Source organism: Tursiops truncatus, chromosome 8 (assembly GCF_011762595.2).
Source record: "Tursiops truncatus isolate mTurTru1 chromosome 8, mTurTru1.mat.Y, whole genome shotgun sequence".
Lineage (NCBI taxonomy): Eukaryota > Metazoa > Chordata > Mammalia > Artiodactyla > Delphinidae > Tursiops > Tursiops truncatus.
In genome coordinates, this window is record NC_047041.1 from 102,891,920 (window position 1) to 102,913,151 (window position 21,232).

General features: G+C 63.1%; 1 protein-coding gene across 2 annotated transcripts; it reads left to right on the forward strand.

Annotated features, from left to right (window-relative positions):
- Positions 1–1,167: 1,167 nt before the first annotated feature.
- GRK2 (G protein-coupled receptor kinase 2) lies at positions 1,168–20,300 on the forward strand. 2 transcript variants are annotated; one of them, XM_033861227.2, is made up of 21 exons: positions 1,168–1,508; positions 11,484–11,560; positions 13,443–13,516; positions 13,648–13,749; positions 13,837–13,911; positions 14,037–14,098; positions 14,897–14,948; positions 15,193–15,284; positions 15,576–15,675; positions 15,761–15,839; positions 15,928–16,058; positions 16,268–16,362; positions 16,435–16,542; positions 16,682–16,748; positions 17,064–17,164; positions 17,765–17,831; positions 17,920–18,015; positions 18,254–18,416; positions 18,578–18,714; positions 18,804–18,917; positions 19,002–20,300. In XM_033861227.2, the coding sequence occupies exons 1-21, from the start codon at positions 1,396–1,398 to the stop codon at positions 19,164–19,166; spliced, it is 2,070 nt and encodes a 689-aa protein (XP_033717118.1). In that variant the 5' UTR covers positions 1,168–1,395; the 3' UTR covers positions 19,167–20,300. The 2 variants fall into 2 exon arrangements, with proteins under 2 accessions (XP_033717118.1, XP_073665342.1); XM_073809241.1 differs by lacking the exons at positions 1,168–1,508; positions 11,484–11,560 and adding an exon at positions 11,637–12,374.
- Positions 20,301–21,232: the final 932 nt, after the last annotated feature.

The following is a 21,232-nucleotide window of genomic DNA, read 5'->3' on the forward strand; positions in this document are numbered from 1 at the left end:
ACCGTGGGCTGTCAGCAGAGTAAGTTTCCCTTGCCAGGCAGTACAGTGACCCGGGTGCCCTCCCAGGCTGAGAGAGGTTTGATCCCACTTTGTGGAATCATGATGATTCTTGTCTGGGGCGGGGAGTGGTGTTGGTGCAGGGTCCTTGGTCCTGAGTGGGAGCCCTGGGGGCCTGGATTGGGTCTGGGGCAGGAGGAATGGGGATTGGGCCTGGGGTAAGTCTGGAGTCTGACTGCAGTTGTCAGGTCCCAGGTCCATGGCGGCCTGTTAAGGGTTCTAGGTCCAGTCTGGGTCCCGGTTGGATGTCCTGGTCCTGGGTCCGTGTCCAGAGTTTTTGGTGTTGGGTCTAGAACCCTGGTCTGGGATTGATGGTCCAAGCCCAGGTCTGGGCCCTGCCCCTAAGTCCAGGGTTTGGAGTCATGATAGTGGTCTGAGTCTGGGGGTGGAATCAAGGTTGGGGTCAGTAACCAAGATGGGATCAAGGTGGTGGTCTGTGGTTGGGATCAGTGAGGTCATGGTCCAAAATCTGGATCTGGGGTCCTGTTGCAGGTCGGGGGTCAGTGTCAGGATCTGGGTTTGAAGGGGGTTGGGCCCAGGGTGGTGATCTGAGGTCATGGTCAGAGTCTGAGGTGGTGGTCCAAGGTCTAGGTCTGGGGTCCTGTTTGGAGTCTGGGGTCAGGAATGTTACCCGGGTCTGGCGTCAGGTTTCCGACTCTGTCCAAGGTCAGGGGTCAGGGGTTATAGCTACAGTCGGAGATCCAGGTCCCTGGGATCACGTTCTGCAATGGCAGTCTGGGGTCACAGCCATGGTCTGTCTTGGAGCCTGGGATCCGAGTTGTGATCTGAGCTGTGGTCAAGGTCTGGGTCTAGGGTCTTCTTCTGGCCAGGGTCCCTGTCGTGTTCCAAGTCTGAGGTCAGAGTCATGGCTGGGGGTCGGGGTCAGAGAGCGGAGGACCTGGTTGGGGGCTGAGGCGGGGTCTTGGTGCCGCGGGGGTCAGGCTCGGTCCAGCCCGCGCGGCCTCCAGGGGGCGCCGCCCGCCCGGCCCCTCGCGGGCTCGCTGGCGCTGTGCGCGGCAGGCGGGGTCGGAGGCGGCGGCGGCGGCTCCGGGGCGCGGGCGGCGGCGGTGGCGGCGGCGGCGGCGGCGGTGGCGGCGGCGGCGACGGCGGCGGCGGCGGCGGCCCGACTGCAGTCCCGGCGGGAGCCGAGCGAGCCGGGCCGGGCCTGAGCCGGCGCCATGGGGCGGCGTCGCCTGTGAGCCGCGGCGAGCGGAGCCGCGGGCGCCCAGCGGGGCCAGGCAGGCGGCGGCGCCCGAGGCCGACGGAGCGGCCGGGCCGGGCCGAGCACGCCGAGCGGAGCGGAGCCGAGCGGCGGGAGAGGCCGCCGCCGCCGCCAAGATGGCGGACCTGGAGGCGGTGCTGGCCGATGTGAGCTACCTGATGGCCATGGAGAAGAGCAAGGCCACGCCGGCCGCGCGCGCCAGCAAGAAGATTCTGCTGCCCGAGCCCAGGTGAGGCGGGCGCCGGCCCCGGCCCGCCGGCCCCTCGGCCCCGCTCCCCGAGCCCCGACCCCGCAGCCCCAGACCACCCGGGCACTGGCCCCGAGACCCCCTCTGCCCCGCCAGCTCTCCGCGTCCCGCAGCCCTGACCGGACCCCTGCGCCCCAGGCCCTGTGCACCTGAACCCGGAGCACCCCAACGCCGGGGCTTTCCAGTTGCACTGGCTCCCCGACCCGCTCAGTGCCCCTGCCCTACTCTGCTGCCTTTCCCTTCACACACTCCGCCTGGCCCCCTTCTCCGTCAGCCCCTCGCCCTTGCCTTCTCCCCCAGAGCCTCCGTGCTCCCCTTTTTCCTCCTCCGGGTGGCCCCGGGTCCCGTGGAGTCCCCTCCTCTGCCTGCCCATCTACCTGGCCTGACTATATCGCCCATCCTTTCGCCGCCCCTACTCTCGGCATCCCCGCCTTGGGGTTCCACACCACCACCCCCGCCCCTGGTCCCCCTCGGGTGGACACTTCTGTGAGGTTTGGGGCAGACAAGTCTTCCCGGATCTTCCCCATTCTTCTGGCGGGTCACCGGCCTGGGGTGGGGATTGAGAGCGCTTTGGGGGCCGGGGTAGCGTGGGGATCAGGGTATGGTGTGCGCCACATCCCTCAGTCCCTCTCCCCTCGAATCCCTCCTCTGGTGAGGCCCGCCTGTGGTGCCCCGTGGGTACTGTTTGCCAGGGGACGTCCCAGCACCCCTGCAGCAGCTGGACCACAGCTGCCACCTTTCTGTGAGGTAACTGATACCATTGCACCTGATATCCAAGTTTCATCTGTTCAGGATTTGGGCACAGGAGTGGACAGGATACGGACAATAGCTGAGGCTGTCCAGCATTTTACGGCGTCTAGAGTATTTTCCCATTGCCTGAGCCTCACAGCAGCCCATGGGCGGGTAGGTCAGGTGTGGTTTTGTCCCCATGGAACAGGTGGGGAAGCTGAAGGCCCAGAGGTGAGTGGCCTGCCCAGTGTCACCGGCATCCAGGGTGGTGGCTGGCCACCAGATCGGGGCTTCCGGCTTCTGGTTCCACACTGTGTCCACCACTGTGGCCTGAGCCAGGGGGGCCTGGCCATTCTGCATCTACAGGAGCCATGTGCCCACCACGATCTCTCATGCTGCGTGGTGAGGCCAGCCCCAGAAGCTCCTCCATCCCTGCCTAAGAGTTGCCATGCTGGTGCCCTGCCAGCCCAGGAGCCTGGGCCCGTCCTAGCTCTCCTGGTCTTATCATGTGACTTTGGGCAAGTCCCTTCCCATTTCTGGGCCTCGGTTTTCTCATCTGTGAAATGTGGATGGTGTGAAATAAGGACTGTGACTCTGTGGCATCCTGAGTTTGAAGCAGGGCCCAAGGCTGCGGCGGTGGGGAGGGGGTACGGTGCCCACGTCTCTGGTGCCCTCCTCTGTGACCCGTTCTCTGGGTTTCAGATTGACTGAACACCAGGCCTGGGAGAGGAAAATTGGCCTGCGTTTTGAAAAGGCCGTTAAGGCCCTTTTTTTCTAAGACATTTGCAATCAGATTTCTCAAAACGGGAACCAGACTGACTGTCAGCTGCGGGCTGTCCAGGGAGCGGCGACAGTTAGAACAGAAATGAGTTCAGAAATGACAAAGCCACGAGGGAGGAAATGGGGGAGTCACACTCTGGGTCTCACAGCGGCTCTCCTTGGTGGCCTTGGCCTCGAGACCCTCTGGCAGGTTGGACTTCTGCAAAGTATGAGGCGGGGCCTTTTCTGGAACTCTCTCTGTTTGGGTAATCTCGCCCCAGAATGCATTGCTCCTGATGGGGCCCCGCCTTGGGTTGGCTCTGCAGGTGTTAGAACCGTGAGCAACAAGATGTTCCTCTTTTCCTGTCCCCTTTACATCCGTGATATTGATGGTGGTGATAGGAGTAATGGTGGAAATTATAATTATTTATTTTTGACCTTTGTCATCTCAGTCGATCCAAAAACTAACCTGTGAGGTTGGCAAGGCCATGCCTTGCATGTAGTGGTTGCTCAAGAAACATCAGGACTGTGTATAGTGTCTGAAACCAGGTGAGCTGTGAGTTTTAGGGGAACACAGGAGGAGACCGAGAGCCAGGTGTCATGGGCTCTCAGGTAGGGTCACCGTCTGGCGGCACCGCATTGGGCAGATTGCCCACACCTGTGAGATGGACTAGAGGAGCAGTGACTGTTAGTGAGCTGAGGCTGGGGAAGGGCCTAGGAATCCAGGCCTCCCGCCTCGGAGGATATGCCACTCTTTGCTTTATGCTTCGCCCACCCCCTGTGTCAGATGTCTCCTGCCCTGAAGATCATTATGACTGTATCTTACGTCTGCCTGGCACTTCCTAGTTTGCAAAGTGCTTTTTACTCCATTTTATCCTTTTCACGACTGTGGGAAACAGGCATGGCAGGTGGTATTTTCCCACTTAATAGTTGAAGCAACTGAGGCTGGGAGAGGGGAAGAGACTTGGTCCCAGAGGCGAGGTGGCACTTGAACTTGGGGTCTCTGGACTCCTGCTATGCATCATTTCTTCCACACACCCCTCTGTACCTCTGCTCTCAGCCCGGTCCTTGTTTTGTGGAATGTGGCAGCTGGCACCCCTGGCCCGGAAGCACAAGGGCAGCCCCCGGCACCATCAAGGCCCAGCCCCTCGCCGCCGGCTGGGATAGAGCTGAGCTGCTGTGGCAAAGCTAGTGCACGGAGGAGATGGCTCCACGCCTGGGGTCAGGGCCAGGGACGAAGGCCGCGGTTTGTCTATGACAAGGTGCCATTTGGAGCCGTTCCCATCGTGAGGTGGTCCCTCTTGGCAGCCTCCCTGCGGCTGGTGCCCAGGTTGTGGCTTGGCCGGGAGCTGGAGCTGCCATCACAGCTCTGACTTCTGAGCGCTGCGGAACAGGAGCTGTTGGGCACAGTGCCACTCAGTTGGCACGCGGGCTTTCCCTTCTGTCACCCTATAGAACCCGAGGAAACAGACCCATTTCTCGCACTTCTCATGGAGGGAGGCAGCAGTGCAGCTGGAATCAGGAGACCGGCTTCTAATCCCACCGCAGTCCCAGCTCACATGGGCACCAGCACGTCCCTTATGCTGGCCCAGCCTGCCTCCGTTTCCACCTCGGTAAAACGAGGGGCTGCCCTTCACCGGTGACCTCTCCGCTCCTTCGGCCCTCGGGGTCTGTGGTCTGGGCCTCTCCCTGAAGGAGCCGCTGTCCCGCTTTCCCGGCAGCGGCAGCAGTCCTGCAATTAGCGTCATTTGCTTCATGTGACCACGGAGGCCTCGTGTAATTAATCTCTGGGCTCCTGGCGGAGGAGACCGGCCTGGGCGGTCCCAGGAGATGTCCCTGCCTTCCCTGGTGACAGTGGCAGCCCCAGCGGCAGATGTCAGAGCCCGGTGCCTCTTGCAGCCTCCCATTCTCTCGGCTCTTCCTTTCCTGGTCCCTCCCCCACCGTGGATTTCCTCCTTCCTGCCCTTTTCTGGCTTCCCCGTCTCCCAGACCCGCAGCTCTTCCTCCGCTGCTTCTTCATTCCTGTTAACTCTTTGCTCCCAGGACTTCCTGCCCTTGATTTGTGGAGCGGGAAGAGGTGCAGGGAGTGGTTTTCTCCCTTCCTTCTCCTTCCAGTTCTGCATCACCAGGAGAAACCCTGCTGTTTTCAGCCTTTATCCCTTACCCAGAACTTTCCACTCCAGTAGCAGCGTTCTCCGCCCCCGCCTCCCCCCACAAAACAAGATCCTCTTTTGGGCAGTCATTCCCTCTGGGCCTTTGAAGCCCCCGCGTTCCCCAGGAGTGGGTCTCCGGGACATCTTTTCCCATCTGTTCTCCTTTCCAGATCATGGGGTTTCACATTTTTGCCATTAAGTTGCTCGCCCGCCTGCTGTTCCCTCAGTAAAAGGATTTGAAGGGCGCGTGAGCATGACAGGTTGGAATCCGTGTCGGGGAATCTGGGCTCTGTCAACCCGGGAAAAACGTGTCCTATTAATGCACGATTAATTCCTAGTAGTAAACTCCCGGTGACATCAGGTGTAGGCAGGCTCTGCAGCGGTGTTTCCTGCCTGCCCCGGGCACCCAGGGAGGCTCTGCAGGGGGGCCGAGCACCTGGGGGCCGGTGGGGTGGGTCTGCGTGCACACGGCTGGTGCTTCCAGGATACCACGCTCCCGCCTCAGAACAGACAGCAGAAGCCACGAGCACGTGAGAGTCTTTGAGGAGCGCACAGCCTCCAGCACACCTGCCCTTTGTTCCTGTGGCCCCGAGGGGCCAGTGTCCTCTGCTGGACACATAAGACAGAGTCACACTCGAGTTCTCACTAACCTGTTTCAAACAGGAAAAATGAGGCGTTTGGCTGCCGCCTTTTCTAAAACAATAACCTGCCCTCTCTGCATCGCTGCTGACAGGGAGGGTAGTGTCTCCGCGGGCCAAAGAGCGGGGTTTTAGAAGTGGGTTTTCAGGTGTGAATGTGTTCGCAGCTCTGTTCTCTGAGCAGGGGGTTCTCTGACTCTGGAGGCCATTCTGGGTTTGGGGTCGGGGATGGCCCCCTTTCTGGGAGCTGCAGGGCAGGGAGCCCTGGAAGCTGTTCTGAGGTGATGGCAGCAGTGAATTGCGGGGTGTAGAGGTCGTGATGTGTGACAAGGCCGCCGGAGTGCCTTTTCCCGCACATCCTGCAAGCTGTCACTTTGTGGCCACCGTGCCCTGGGGAGCCTGGGTCGCTGCGGACACTCGTGGTGGGCTCGTGTGTGGTGCCCCGTGCTGTCATTTTCTCTTCTCTGGCCCAGGACTTGCTCCAGAGTTGGCCGTTTGGGTTGGTCTTCCCCATTTGATGTGTGGCCCTGTCCTCGAGCTCAGAGGATGTTGTCAGCCCCAAGGAGAGTCATTGAGAAATATTAATAAGAATCCCCAGGGGACTTCCTCATGCTGCTGCCACCTCGGTGCCAGGTTTCCTGGAAATGCCACGGAGGAGCGTCCCAGCCACGGCTGCAGCCTCTGATCTGCTGGCTTAACCGCCGTCGCCTCCCAGAGCGTGACGGTTCCCGGCGTGGCTGCACCATGCCCACCAGGCCCGGAGTCCCCGGGCCAGCTTGCACCGTCCTCGGTTTCGTGGTTCTGGCATTCCTGTCACACGGGAGCATAGGAGCCATGGCCCTTGGCCGGCCAGGTGCCGGCCAAGGCTGCCCCCAGCCTGATGGGCTCCCGCAGCCACTGGCAGTGGGTGGAGGGCAAGGTGGGCAGGGCAAGAGTCCGGGGTCCCCTGGGACTCTGTACCCAGCTCTCCGGCAGAGGCTGGGCTAGGCCCTTGCCTGGTAGGAGGCCCTTTCTCAGGGAGGGCTGGACATTTTCTTGCCACTAACTTGGTTGGGACTCAGGGTGAGCTACTCAGCTTCTTCTGGCCTTGATTTCCTCACCATCAAGATGAGTGTGTTTGCTTCTGACCCTGCGGTCCCTCCCCGTCCATACAAGCTACGGTTTGTGACCCTGAGTGGGTGTCATCTGTGAGGCCCGTGTACCACAGAGTGAAGGACTTAGCTTTCCCTTTGAACCATGTGGTGCCGGAAGGTGCCGGAAGTCCTCCCCTTCAGCCCTAACCCCCTCCCTGCCGTCCCATCACCCCAGCCCGTGCTCTGGGCTGGGAGGGCGGAAGTGCTCTCTCCCCTGGTGTCAGGCTGGGCCTGCTCCTCAGAGCAGCTGGAGCCAGAGTGAGCAGCCCTGGCTGTCGGGCAGCAGGGCCGGGCAGCTCCTGTCAGGGGGCCCTTGCTCCTTTGGCAGGGCAGGTATTGGGCTCTGCCCACTGGGGCCCCCAGACTGTGCGGCACGAGTGCCTGAGGCTGGTCTGTGAGCAGAGTGGAGTGGCAGCCGCTTAGGCTCAGGTTCGGGGGTGGGGTGCTCATGGGCCCAGCCGCGGGGCAGGCTTGCCAGTCAGAGCCCCACCCTCTGAGGACACAGCAGGTGTGGGGCTGAGACCCCAGCAAGACCGGGTGGCTTCTGGTCACATTCCAGAAGGAGGCGCTTGCTGGGGGTTCCAGCAGGAGGGCTCCCTTCAGGAGAGGGAGGGAGCTGACGGCCCTCGCAGCAGGGCTGCGTTCTCTTGCTGTGTCCTCTCCGCCTTTTTCAGTGGCCAGCTCAGTGTTGGCAATTCAGCATTTGTTGACATCCTCATTTTACAAGTGGGGAAACTGGACATTTAAAGTCTGTGACTTGGCCTGGCCTCAGGGAGGGAGGTGGGGAGGGCCATTTGGAGCCCAGGCCTGGGTACCGGTCCGACTGCAGCAACTAAGGCCACTGAGGCCGTTCCCTGGAGGGGCTGGGTCCTTCGGGGGCTGGGGGTGGGGCTGGGGCGGGGAGGGTGCAGATACTGGGCTCTCTGGACAACCTGGAGTCCATCTGGGGACCACGTGCTCCTGGATATCAGAGTTGTTGACCTGGGCGGGGACAGGAATGCTGCTCTGGGGCCTTCGCCACTCAGACTCCGCCAGTATCAGGGAGAGGGGGTAGGAGATGAAGGTGACCCAGCCCAGGAGGCCGCCACCGCCTCCTGTGCCAGCCTGTACTTGCCACCCTGGCGGGAGCATCCCCCATAACACACTTGTCTAACCTGCCAGCTCCCTGGGCTCCAGCCCTGTGGGAATGGACAGGAAACCCTAACGTTGCAGCCTTGGGGGCCTCTCCTTCAAGGACTCCGCCGAGTCTGACCTCGTGTTTGGTTGGGGGGGTGTGTTTATTTTATTTAGAAAACATTTTTTCTTTTTAAGGAAGAAAGTGGAAGTGCTGCAGGCTGAGAAGAATGCTGTGGCCATCCACCCTGTGCAGCCTTCCGAGGGAGGCAGGGTCTGGCCACTGAGCAGCGCGGAGCCCGGGCCTTTCCTCCGCGCCCTGGGCCGAGCCGGTGGCAGAGCCCCCAGGAGGGCAGAAGGCCCGCGCCGGGTGCCATGCCTGGAGAGGAGCTGGCGGCTCCGCTCTCTCGCGGGCAGGCCCTCTGCGAGCGTGTTTCCCGGCCTTTGCACGTCCAGCCCACGAGCCCGCGGCGGGAAGTGGCGGCACTGCTCTGGGCTGGGCATTCCCATCGCGCCGCCTTGGCTGAGCTGGCGCCAGTCTTGCTGGTTCAGGGGCAGGGGCTTCCCAGTGACTACTGCAGGGGCTATGCCCAGCTGCCCCGTAGGGTCATCTGACAGGCCGGAGTCACCCTGCCTGTCACCTGCATCTGCCTGTCTGGACGTTCCCTCTGACTATCCAGCCCCATGGAAGATCGACATCTTGTGATATTTCTTCCCTCTTTATTGCTTTGTCCACCTCCCAGGAGAAATCTGGCCCTCGCAGGGTCCCCGGGCTCCACACCCCTACCTCCCGGCTGCCTGGTCTCGTGACCCTGCCAAGCCTTAGCTACCTTGGACTGGGCCCACCCCGCTGTGCTTCACCCAGCACACCCCCCGGCCTGTTTCCCTGTCCGAACGGGAGGCCCCAAGCTGTCCCTCGCAGAGCTGGGAGCCCTGAGAGATCGGCGCAGAATGCGCCCCACAGACTCCCTGGGCTCCCCGTCTCCAGTCCGCAGGCCCCAGGGTGGAGGCTGTGTCTTGCTCAGTGTCACAGATTTTTTAGCTTCTGATGTATGTGAAGTGCATGAGGGACTTGGGGGCTGGTCTCACCTCCTGAGTCCCTGGGAGTCCCACGGGGCCAGGGAGATGTGTCCTTGACGGTGGCTGGTGGACGTGAGCAGGTGTGTGGCCCCCAGGAGGGGAGAGTGTGCCAGCGTGGCTGAGGGCCACGTCCCGGCCTTGGAGTCCCTGTGGTTGTGGAGGGCGTCCTCACTTTCTGGGAGGGAACCGGCTCTGACGTGGTAGTTCAGGGCCACTGGGCCGTTGGCCCTCAGCTGGGGCTCTTCCCTTGTCGGCTGGAGTCACAGGATGGTGACACAGGAGGGCTGTCCAGGTCATCGGCACCCTTCTTCCTGTTGGAGACAGTTTTCGGAGGAGGTCACGGCATCTCTGAGCGTCTGGGGGGAGGGGTCACAGCTCCAGGACTGCTCACGCCGGCTCTGCACGCTCCCATGTTGTCTTGCGTGGCCCGAATGCGGACGAGGGCCCGGGAGGGCCTGGGCCTCCACCCAGACCACCTGAGAAGGAAAGTGCTGAGCAGGACAGGGCAGGAGTCGCCCCACCTGCGAGCCCAGGCCAGGGGTTGGGCGGCGTCTGCTGGCTGCACTGGCCCTGCCTGGAGCCTTCTCTCCTCAGGCCCCCTCTCTGATGGGGCCCGGGGCCTCAAGACCCCCAGAGGGCCTCGTCAGCTCTTCTTCTGTCCTTCCATCCATCCATCCAACAGACGAGCCTGCTCCTACCCCACCTTGTTTCTTCCCCTCCTTCCTGGCCCAGTGTCATCAGCTACCTGGGCTTCCTCCTGTGGTACCTACCCCCAGCAGAGTCTGCCCGCTCACCCGCCGCCCTGGACCGAGCTTCCCAAGTGTTGTCTGCTGAGCCTCCGCCCTGCCCCGTGGCTCATCCCTGGCTGGGTCTTCCCTGCCTGCCCCCATGCCCACCCACCTGCCCTGGACTTTGTCACCTGTGACATCCTGTTTGCATTTGAGGAACCCAGTGAGGTTCTGCCTTCTCCACACGGCCTCTCCCAATGACCCAGAACATTCTTTCCTGTCTGAGTCTCCTCCAGATGACAGGGCCCCACTCAGGCTTTGTCTCATGCTGTCTAATGTCACAGAACCACCAGTGCAGGACTGGGAGGGCCTGCCTGGGGGGGGCAGGGTTGCATGGCACCTTCCACTAGGTGATGGGCAGCAGGACCCTGTGCTGGGCTCCAACAGGGGTACGGGGATACAGAGAGGTGGGCACACAGAGTCCTCTTCATCCGTGGCCTGCTGGCAGCCCCACGTATCCTGAGGCCTGTGAGCATCGTACAGGCTCAGGTGTGACTGCCCAGCACGGCCCTCCGTATGGGCAGCTGGAACCCAGGCTAGTGAGGTCCAAATGGGACCACAGCTGGTTGGCAGGGTGGGACTGCAGGTGGCCCAGGAAAGGAGAGGAAGGGACAGCAAGAGGTGACTGAGGCGTGAAGCGTGGCCAGGTGTGGCTTTCCCAGACAGCACTCGGCAGTGGGGGGAGATAGCCGGGGGCGGGGAGTGTGGGCTTGGGCTTCCGTGGTCACAACAGTGGCCTCTGCTCTGCTGCCCTCCCAGGCGACCCAGGGGCAGGGGGTTTTACCTCGGGTATCAGGGACACGGGAGCTGAGGCTTGGCTTTTCTTTTTCAATATTGAGATATAATTCACATAACATAAAATTCATCATGTTAAAGTGTACAATTCAACACATTTACTGTGTTGTGCAACCTTCACCACTGCCTGATTCCAGAACATTTCCATCACCTTATAAAGAAACCCTGTGCCCATTAGAAGTTATTCCCCTTTTCTTCTCCAGCCTGACACTCACTAGCCTGCTTTCTGTCTGTAGACTTGCCTGTTCTGGACAGGTGGTATAAATGGAATCATATAACATGTGGCCTTTTGTGACTGTCCGTTCACGTAGCAGAATCCTCTTAGGTTTATCCATACCGTGCGCACACGCACACCAGCACTTCACTCCATTTCCTGGCCAAGTAGTATCCCATTGTCGGGATGGGCCATATTTTCGTGACCCATCATTTGCTGATGGGTGAGTCCTGGCTTTTGAGGTTTGGCCAAGTTCCTAAAGCCAGACAAGGCAGCGCTGGGACCAGGCTTCTGAGCAGCCACCTGCTGGTCACCCTAGCTGTGGGGGACAGAGCCTTGGTAGACAGGCACAGCATTGCTCAGGTCCCTCTGGTGTGGCCACGGTCAGGTCCAACAGGGGTGGCTGCCTTCTTGGAGGGAGCGATGACACCCACCAGCAGTGCCCTCCACTCTGGATTCTGGGAGAGGAAGCAGCGACCTTCCAGGGAAGCAGGGCCAGCAGGCCTGACAGGAGCCTTGGGGGCTCCAGGTCACCCCGGCCCCTGTGTCTTTCAGCATCCGCAGCGTCATGCAGAAGTACCTGGAGGACCGGGGCGAGGTGACCTTTGAGAAGGTCTTCTCCCAGAAGCTGGGTGAGTACGGTGGGGGCTCTGCCGGCCCTGGGGCTTCTGCCACTTGTCCTGCTGCCCAGGCCTGGGGGGGTGTGGGCAGGATGACGCCGGGGCCGCCTTCCTGCCCCCATCCCAGCCGACTGGGCTGTGCTCCCCTCTCCCAGGAGGTTTGGCCTCCCAACCACCGGGGCAGGGGGCAGGGCAGCCAGCGAGCCCCCCGCCTCCCCCGGTGACAGCAGGCAGGGCGGTGACGTAGTGCCCTCCCAGCCCCTGGCCGTCAGCCCCGGAGCCCCCTGAAGGGGCGGGGCCAGCAGTCTCCCAGGGCCGCCAGGGAAGTTCCTCCTTTGGGGTTTGTTTTTGAGAGTTGCAGCTTCCCCTTGGTGCAGGCACAGCTGCTCGGGGCCGTTGGTAGAACTGACAGGAAGGGGCGGGGCCCTTCCTGTGGCGCCCGCCAGGCTGTGGTCGCCCCCGCCACCCCCACGGGCCTTCTTTGTGAGCAGCCTGCTTTGGCCGGCCCCTCCGTTCCTCGTCCTCAGTGCCCGTGTCTTAGAGGCTTCGTGGGTCCACCCCACGGACCTGGCACACAGGGAAGGGTGAGGCGGGGCACAGGGAAGCAGGCTCCGGCCACACACAGCTCCGGCTCTGAAATGGGAGTGGCCCGGCCTGGCAGGATCGGGGCGTTGGAGGTCAGGCTTAGCGAGTCAGTGTGTCGGGAAGCACGCCGTGTGGGTCCCCTGCCTGTGCTGTGTGACCTGGCACATTGCTTCACCTCTCTGAGTCTCACCTGGGAGCTAGGACTCAGGAGCCCCGCTGCCGAAGACTGTTGGAGGGCCAGGTGAGGCGGTGGCAGTGAAAGCCCCTGGCCCATGGGAAGCCCTGGTCACAAGTTACTAAAGGCATACTCTCGAAAGGCCAGTCTGCCCTTACCAGAAGTGCTGGCCGCGAGCTCTGGCAGAGGTGGAGGTGCCCAGGCAGTGGGGACGGTGCCCCCAAGAGGTGTGGAAAGTCACCCAGCTCGAGCCTGGTCACGCGTGTTGGGCTGGAGGGAGTAGAGACCACCCTTCCTTCTGCTTTGCCCTCCAGGGCTGCTCTGGGGCCAGGCTTCCGGCCCCCGTCCCTGGGGAGGATGAGGCCTAGCCCACGCAAGGTCTCCCGTGAGCCCTTCCTGCAGCCCGTCTCACCTCTTCCCTTCCCCAGAGGCCCATGCCCTGTGAGGCCCCCTGCACCAAGGCCACACTCTCTGGCCTGTCCTTCCCAGGACCTGCCACTGGACAGAAGGGCCCTGAGTTCTACCCATGCTGCCGCACACCGCCTGCCTGACGGGTCTCCCTGAGCCTCGGTTTCCCCAGCTGGACCTGCCCTCCCTGTCTGCCTGTTTCTCATGGCTGCTGTGAAAATCAGCCAGATGACAGAGGGGGGTGTAAGGCCCAGGGAGAGGGACACCCCCCCGCCCCCACCCGGAGGCTGCCTTCCTGCCCCCACGCGGCAGCCCTGGCCTGGGCTGGGTGGACCTCACTGACCCTGCACAGCCTGACCGGTGGGTGTGTCACCCTCCTTGAGGAGCTACAGGCCCCAGACTGCAGTGAGAGGGTGGGGGACCCGGGCGCCAGAGTCTACTCCCCACCTCTGCCTCACCAGGGCACCTGTCACTTTCTAGCCATCATCTGAGGAAGCAGATTCTGAGAGGGGTAGAGATGCAGGCGCCCCGACCCCGAATCCAAGAATCTTTGGTTGGCGACAGCCTCCGAGGCCACCTTGCCCAGCCTCTGCCTGGGGCAGAGATCACCTCTGCCACCTCCTCGGCCAGTTCTGCCCAGGAAGCCCCAAGCCCACCCCACCCTCCATGATGGGCAGGGCTCTGCGGGGTGTGTGGCTCGGCGTGATGCACGATGCTTGCTTTCAGGGTACCTGCTCTTCCGAGACTTCTGCCTGAAGCACCTGGAGGAGGCCAAGCCCTTGGTGGAGTTCTACGAGGGGGTGAGGCTGGGCTAGCCTGGCCCTGCTGCGCATGGAGAAAGGGGCAGGGCTGGGGCTGCTTTCGCTGAATCTGTAAGACACCCCCGCGCCCCGCTGGGCCAAAGCTCACCTGTGGGGATCTTGTCCTCTAGATCAAGAAATACGAGAAGCTGGAGACAGAGGAGGAACGCCTGGCCTGCAGCCGGGAGATCTTTGACACGTACATCATGAAGGAGCTGCTGGCCTGCTCACACGTGAGTGCCCGGGCCCGCATGCTGGCAGGGGCGTGGGGACGGGAGGGGTGGCCCCGTGGAGAACGAACACACCTCTGTCTTCCCCAGCCCTTCTCGAAAAGCGCCATCGAGCACGTCCAGGGCCATCTGGCGAAGAAGCAGGTGCCTCCGGATCTCTTCCAGGTGTGTGCTGGCCTTTTCCCCGCTGCTGCCCAGCCCGGCCGGGGTCCCCCTTGGGCAGCACAGGTCCCAGAGCCTGGTCAGCTCCCACTCTGGCTCAGCCACCAACCTCCCGCTTCCTCCTGTAGCCATACATCGAAGAGATCTGTCAGAACCTCCGAGGAGATGTGTTCCAGAAATTCATTGAGAGGTGAGAGCGGGCTGTGAGCGGCAGCAGAAGGTGGGGAAGGGCCGCTCTGAGAAGGGGCGTGGATGGCGCGGAGGAGAGAAGCCAGCCTGCTTTAGTCCCCAACGCGCGGGCCCCTGGGGCTGTCTACACGCCAGCGCGGGGGCTCCTAAGAGGTCGTCACCTCCCCGACACTCCCCGACACTCCCGCCCCACCCTTCCCAGCACCAGGCACCTCCAAGCCTGTCCAGGGAGGGTCGAAAGGGAGCGAGGGACCACCCACGCATCTTCCCTCCCATGGACTGTCTAGCCCCTTGCTGGGCCCGTCGGGGTTGAGAAGCATCAGGCTGGTGGTAGGGATGGGCCCGAGAGGACACACTGCCACCCCGCTGCCCAGTGTGGCCTTCACGGTGCATGGGAGTTGTAGGGAGATTTCAGCTCCACGCAGGGAACAGCTTTCTTAATGTCCCAGCTGCTTAGTCGTGGAGTGGGGGCTTCACAGGGAATGAGTGGTGTGTCCCTGGAAGTATGCAAGCAGGGATGGGGTGAGCATTGTTGTGGATGTGGTAGCAGGAAGTCGGGGTCAGACTGGAAGACCTCACCTCTAAGCTTATCTCATCCCAGCAGGAACCCACAGACAGACAGCAGCGCCAGCATTGTGGGGGCTGGGGGCAGCTCGGGCTGGCAGTCTTCCTGGGCAACCCCAGAAGAGGGCACTGCGGCTCGGGAGTCCAGGGGATGGTAGTGGGTGAGGCCGGCTCACCCCAGCATCATTTCACTCACTTTCTAAGGCTCAACTGAGCCTGGTTTCTTCTCTCGCAGCGATAAATTCACACGATTTTGCCAGTGGAAGAATGTGGAGCTCAACATCCATGTGAGTGGGCTGGGTGGGCGTGGAGAGCCCCCTCCCTGCTGCCCCTCCCCAGGGACCCGGGCCCCAGGGCTGGGCCAGGGCCGGGGAGGCCAGGGGAGTCGACCCTTCAACGCCCAGGGGCTGGCTGTGGGGTTGGTGCAGGAGCCCAGCGGGGACAGCTCAAGGCAGGGAAGCACATGGCGACGGTGGCCCCAGGGCGGGGCCCAGGCATCCTACAGTGACCCCGTTGCTGCCGTCCCCGCAGCTGACCATGAACGACTTCAGCGTGCACCGTATCATCGGGCGAGGGGGCTTCGGCGAGGTCTACGGGTGCCGGAAGGCCGACACGGGCAAGATGTGAGCACTTGGTGGCATGCCTGAGGGAGAGGAGGGCCACGGAGGGGTGCCCTGAATGGGCAGGTGTCCGCAGAGGGCCACACACGGTTCTTGCTCTGTTACCTGCCGTGGCCCCTGGAGCCCCGGCCCACCAGCACTTCTGCCCTCTCTCTGTCTCTGTGTGTCATACGCTTGTCGTGGTGTCTAGTCTTCCCCACAAGGGCCCTGAGGACTGCCCACCCCACCTCACCCCTGGGGCCCTGCACTGCAGGTGCCAGCAGACCGCCTGACCAACCAGCCCCTCCCCTGTAGGTATGCCATGAAGTGTCTGGACAAGAAGCGCATCAAGATGAAGCAAGGGGAGACACTGGCCCTGAACGAGCGCATCATGCTCTCCCTCGTCAGCACCGGGGTGAGCGGGCAGCTGGCCACCAGCTCAGCCTTTGGCTCCGAACCTGGCACAGCTTCTGCTGACCTCCTCTCCCACCCCTTCCTAGGACTGCCCGTTCATCGTCTGCATGTCGTACGCGTTCCACACGCCAGACAAGCTCAGCTTCATCCTGGATCTCATGAACGGTGAGTGCCCGGCCTGGCCCCAGGTGGACCTCGGGGCTGGGGGCCGGGGTGGGAGCTGAGCACCCCCCTGCTCGGCTGCTTCCCTCAGGCGGGGACCTGCACTACCACCTGTCCCAGCACGGGGTCTTCTCTGAGGCCGACATGCGCTTCTACGCGGCCGAGATCATCCTGGGCCTGGAGCACATGCACAACCGCTTTGTCGTCTACCGGGACCTGAAGGTGAGGCGCCCCGCCCTCCTCCCAGCACGGGCTGCCCCCGTTCCCAAGACAGGCCCGGCCCGGCTCCTCGCCTGCGCGCCCCCGACCCAGGGCCCTGTCCCTGGACACCCATACCCTCTAGAGCAAAGACAGCACCCCAGCTGGCGTCTTGCCCGGCCGGGCCCTGTCCTGAGCTGCTCGGGGGACGGCTCACTGGGCTTCCTCCACAGCCGGCCAACATCCTGCTGGACGAGCATGGCCACGTGCGCATCTCAGACCTGGGCCTGGCCTGCGACTTTTCCAAGAAGAAGCCCCACGCCAGCGTGTGAGTGCCCCAGCCCCCTCTCCCTTCCCGCACCCTCCACCAGACCCACTCATGGCCTCCTCGCTCCCACAGGGGCACCCACGGGTACATGGCCCCCGAGGTTCTGCAGAAGGGCGTGGCCTACGATAGCAGCGCCGACTGGTTCTCCCTGGGCTGCATGCTCTTCAAGCTGCTGCGAGGGTGAGCGGCCGTCCCGGGGCGGTGGGGGGGGCGGGACAGAGACAGGCTCTTCCCCAGGCCGGCAAGGATCGTCCATGCTGCCTGCCTCAGTTTCCCCATTCCCGTCCTCTGACCTTGGACTTCGGCCTTTCTTGCCCAGGCATAGCCCTTTCCGGCAGCACAAGACCAAAGACAAGCATGAGATCGACAGAATGACATTGACCATGGTGCGTGGAGGGTCCCAGCCCGGGGAGGCTGGGCGGAGTCCACGGGGGGCCACAGTGAGGCTGGAGTCTCCTGCGGGCATCAGGGTCTCACCCGCCAGCAGCCATCTCCAGCCGCTTAACCCCACTCTGGCCTCCTTCCCTGTAGGCTCTCGTCTCTCTGTCGTCAGAGCAGAGATGCCTGCTAGGGGCCAGTTAGGAAGCTCTCCCTCTGCTGGGGGCCTGGACCCTCCTGCCCCTGCCCCAAGCAGCCTCAGGAGCCCCAGAGCTGGGATGGGGCCCGGGCCTCTGCCAATGTCCCCCTACTCCTCCCTGCAGGCTGTGGAGCTGCCCGACTCCTTTTCCCCTGAGCTCCGCTCCTTGCTGGAGGGGCTGCTACAGAGAGACGTCAACAGGAGGCTAGGCTGCCTGGGCCGAGGGTGAGTGCCTGAGACCAGGGCCATTGTCCCAGGCCTTCCCTCCCTGCTGGGCCCTGGGTGGTGTCCACGCTGCTGTGTCTAGGCCTCTGCAGTGGGCTGCTGGGCCAGTCTGCCCAAGCCTCTGCCTGTGCCCCTAAGAAGACAAAGGCCTGTGTCCTGTCACTGGAGCCTCGTCCATGGTCCCAGCCTCCTTTGAAGAGTTCACAAACTGGGGCGTGGCCAGCCCTGCCCAGTGTTCTCAGGGGGAGGGCTGCCTGCGGTGCAGCTGCTGGAGGTGGGTGTGGACCAGCTTCCCGAGGGGCCTTGTAACACAGATGATGAGGGCAGCAGCCTTTTATGTTTATTAAACATACACTAAGCGCTGGGCACGATGTTGCAAGATTCACAATATTAAAACTCACGGCAGCCCTACGATGTGGGAACTGCTGTTCTCCCCGTTTTAGAGATGGGGAAACCGGATGAGGTTTAAAGGACTTGCCCAAGGTCGCAGAGCCAGAGAGTGGCTGAACCAGGAGTTAACCTGGGCCACCTGCCCCACAGCCCAGGCTTTGCCCCCTGGCCTGGGTGGTGCCAAGCCCCGATGACCCGCTCTCCCTGCAGGGCCCAGGAAGTGAAGGAGAGCCCCTTCTTCCGTTCCCTGGACTGGCAGATGGTCTTCCTGCAGAAGGTAACAGCCTGGGGGCCGGGGCCGGGGCCGGGTGGGGCCCTCTGTAGCCCCTGCCCCGAGCTGATGCTCAGCCCCTGTTCTGCTGCAGTACCCTCCCCCGCTAATGCCCCCACGAGGGGAGGTGAATGCGGCAGACGCCTTCGACATTGGCTCCTTTGATGAGGAGGACACAAAAGGAATCAAGGTACTGGGCCTTGCCTGGCCTCTCAGCCCTGAGCTCTAAGCCCAGCCCGGCTGGCATCCTCCTCCCTCCTCTGCCCTGTGAGACCCCCATGCCAGCCCCGTCTGCCTGTTGGGCCTCAGGCTTCTCCTCCCCAAACATCCCTGGGGGCGGCAGTTGGACCAGACCACCCTGCCCTGGGGCCCTGCGGCCAGGCAGGCCTGTGGCCGATGGATGTCTCTTCCCTGGCCCTGCGGTGAAGTTACTGGACAGCGACCAGGAGCTCTACCGCAACTTCCCCCTCACCATCTCGGAGCGGTGGCAGCAGGAGGTGGCAGAGACTGTCTTCGACACCATCAACGCTGAGACGGACCGGCTGGAGGCCCGCAAGAAAACCAAAAACAAGCAGCTGGGCCACGAGGAAGGTGAGGGTCGGCGGCTGCTGTGGGCGCCCAGTGCCCACCTTAAAGATCGGAAACAGGCTCAGGTTTCAGCCAAGGTCACAGCCAGAGAGCAGCCGATCCAGGATTCAAACCCGGGCGGAGCGGGCCCGGCTGAGTCCCCCTCTCTTACTCTCTTGCATCAGACTACGCCCTGGGCAAGGACTGCATCATGCACGGCTACATGTCCAAGATGGGCAACCCCTTCCTGACCCAGTGGCAGCGGCGGTACTTCTACCTGTTCCCCAACCGGCTCGAGTGGCGGGGCGAGGGCGAGGCCCCGGTAAGGAGCGGGCCGGGGCCGGGAGCCCCTGGGGTTGGCGGCTGGCGGGGCCTGTCCCGCGCCCTCACCGCCCACTCCCCGCCCTGCAGCAGAGCCTGCTGACCATGGAGGAGATCCAGTCGGTGGAGGAGACACAGATCAAGGAGCGAAAGTGCCTCCTCCTCAAGATCCGCGGCGGCAAGCAGTTCGTCCTGCAGTGCGACGTGAGTGGGGGCCCGGGGCGGTGGGCGGGGGCGGGGCCAGAGTGGCCTTCGGGCCCCCCCTGACAGACCTCGGGGTGTGTGCAGAGCGACCCCGAGCTGGTGCAATGGAAGAAGGAGCTGCGTGACGCCTACCGCGAGGCCCAGCAGCTGGTGCAGCGGGTGCCCAAGATGAAGAACAAGCCGCGCTCGCCTGTCGTGGAGCTGAGCAAGGTGCCGCTGGTGCAGCGCGGCAGCGCCAACGGCCTCTGACCTGCTGCCGCCACCCGCCCGGCCGCCCTCCTGCCCGCCCGCCTTTTATAAACCTCTAATTTATTTTGTTGAATTTTTATTATTTGTTTTCCCGCCAAGCGGAAAAGGTTTTATTTTGTAATTATTGTGATTTCCTGTGGCCCCAGCCTGGCCCAGCCCCCAGGGAGGGGCCCGCTTGCCTTGGCTCCCGCTGCCGCCCACCCAGCCACTGTCCAGCCACCCTCGGCCCCGCCCCCAGGGGCCACCCACCCCCGGTGTCTTCCCGTGCAGGGAGAGCAGCCGCCCCCAGCGGCCCTCCTGCCCCTTCCCCAGGGATGGTGCCACGTGGAGTTGGGCCACCTCCAGCTCTGTGCCCACAGCCCAGCTGGGTGGCCCGGCATTCCCCAGCCCAGGGGAGGCCGCAGGGCAGGGATGCTACTTGAATTTTCCCACCGCGGCCCCTCCTGTAACAGGGACACAGCCCTGCACTGACCTGCCCTCCAGCTAGTCGGTAGACAAGGGGGCCCGTTGTCTCCCTGACCCCAGGGCCTCCCGCGTGACTTAGGCTCCTGCACCCTTTCTTGGGAAGGGTCCCCCGTTCCCACCTTCCCTGGACACCGTGGGGCTTGGCCAGGAGGGTGGTGTTGGCAGCGGCTGCTGCTGCCCTCACCGAAGCCCCCTCTTCTTCCCACCCCAAGCGCCCAGGCTCAGGGACCACAGAAAAGGCACCTGTGGATTGTGCCACGCTGGCCTCGCCTGGCCCCGAGCCCCCCTTCCCTGGGCTGGGCAGGGCCTCTTCTGCCCAGGACCACAGGGGGCCGGCCTGGGCTGGCCGGGCAGCACAGTGAGAGGGGGCCGGGTGGGGCAGCCCTCCCCACGCCAGGCCGCTCCGTGCGTGCCCCCGGCCGTCCAGCTCCAGAGCCCCGTGTCCCGTCAGTGCCACTGCCCACAGGGCGCCACCTCGCCCGCAGCATGCCCCCTCATGCCAGTCGCTGCCGTGTGTGGTGTCGCGCCCTCTCCCCCGGGGCTGCGTCAGCGGGCCCTCCACTCCCATCTACTCACCCCACCCCCCCGGGGCGTCTCTTTGCCGATTTTTGAATGTGATTTTAAAGAGTGAAAAATGATATACGCGTTTTTATAAAAAATGGTGCCTGACTCCTTGGCTGTGTCAGACTCTTTTGTGCCCGATGGTCATTTTCAGTCTCCACGGGGCTGGGGCCTGAGGAGAGGGTCTTGGTGGTGCCAGATCCCCTCCACCTCCACAGCCGGCATCCACGGCCAGCCCAGGCCCAAGCACCCCGGGGCGGGGAGGGGCTCCCACTCCGCCCCTCCTACCCTGTGGGAGCAGAAGGGGTCTTCCGCCCACTGCCAGGGAAGCAGGAGGAGGTGCCTGCCCTTTGGTGCCTGGTGTCATGTTTGGACCGACCGAGCCCACCTGGCCCTCCAGGACCCATGCTGAGGACACCCCTGTGGACAGATGAGCACCTCTGCCCTTGGGGCCACACCGCAGTCTCTGGCCTTCGCCTTCTCTGGCTTTGGTCTTACCTCCGGCCTTGCTGTGCAGCCTCCAGTAGAGGTCCCTGAAGCCTGAGCCTGAGGGATACCCCAGCACCAGGCCTCATGTACCCAGAGGCTCTGTTCAACTTTCTTTTCCCCAAGTCCCTGCCGTCCAGGCCCACACGGGTGCTGTCGCTGCTGCCCGCTCCGTGCAGGACTCTGCTGGCAAGGACTCAGCTCCACGGAGCCTCTGAGGAAATGGCTTTTCAGCTGGGCCTCCAGCACTGGGGTGGAGGAGGTGGGGATGCATTTCCGATGCAGGGAAGGGCCCGGCAGTCAGGAGTGGCTCAGGTTGGCAGGAGCACTGTGGGAAGGAGCCAGGCCTGGGAGGCCCTGAATGCAGGCTGAACCCACCCCAGAGCCCAGGGGCACTTAGTGACTGCACGACGAAGATGGCAATGGAGATGCAGCCCGAACCTGGATAGGCTCTGGGGAGTCCTTGCAGGCTCTGGACCAGGGCTGCATGATGAGAGCTGGCTGTAGAACAAGTTGCTTGTTACCACAGGCAGGACGTGTGGAAGGAGGTGAAG

What these genes read in the sequence shown, in the direction of transcription:
- GRK2 (XM_033861227.2), top strand. Translation starts at nt 1,396, where the DNA reads ATGGCGGACCTGGAGGCGGTGCTGGCCGATGTGAGCTACCTGATGGCC. An exon ending in ATTCTGCTGCCCGAGCCCAG is followed by an intron (nt 1,509 to 11,483) that starts GTGAGGCGGGCG and finishes TGTGTCTTTCAG; the next exon opens with CATCCGCAGCGTCATGCAGA. An exon ending in TTCCAGAAATTCATTGAGAG is followed by an intron (nt 14,099 to 14,896) that starts GTGAGAGCGGGC and finishes CTTCTCTCGCAG; the next exon opens with CGATAAATTCACACGATTTT.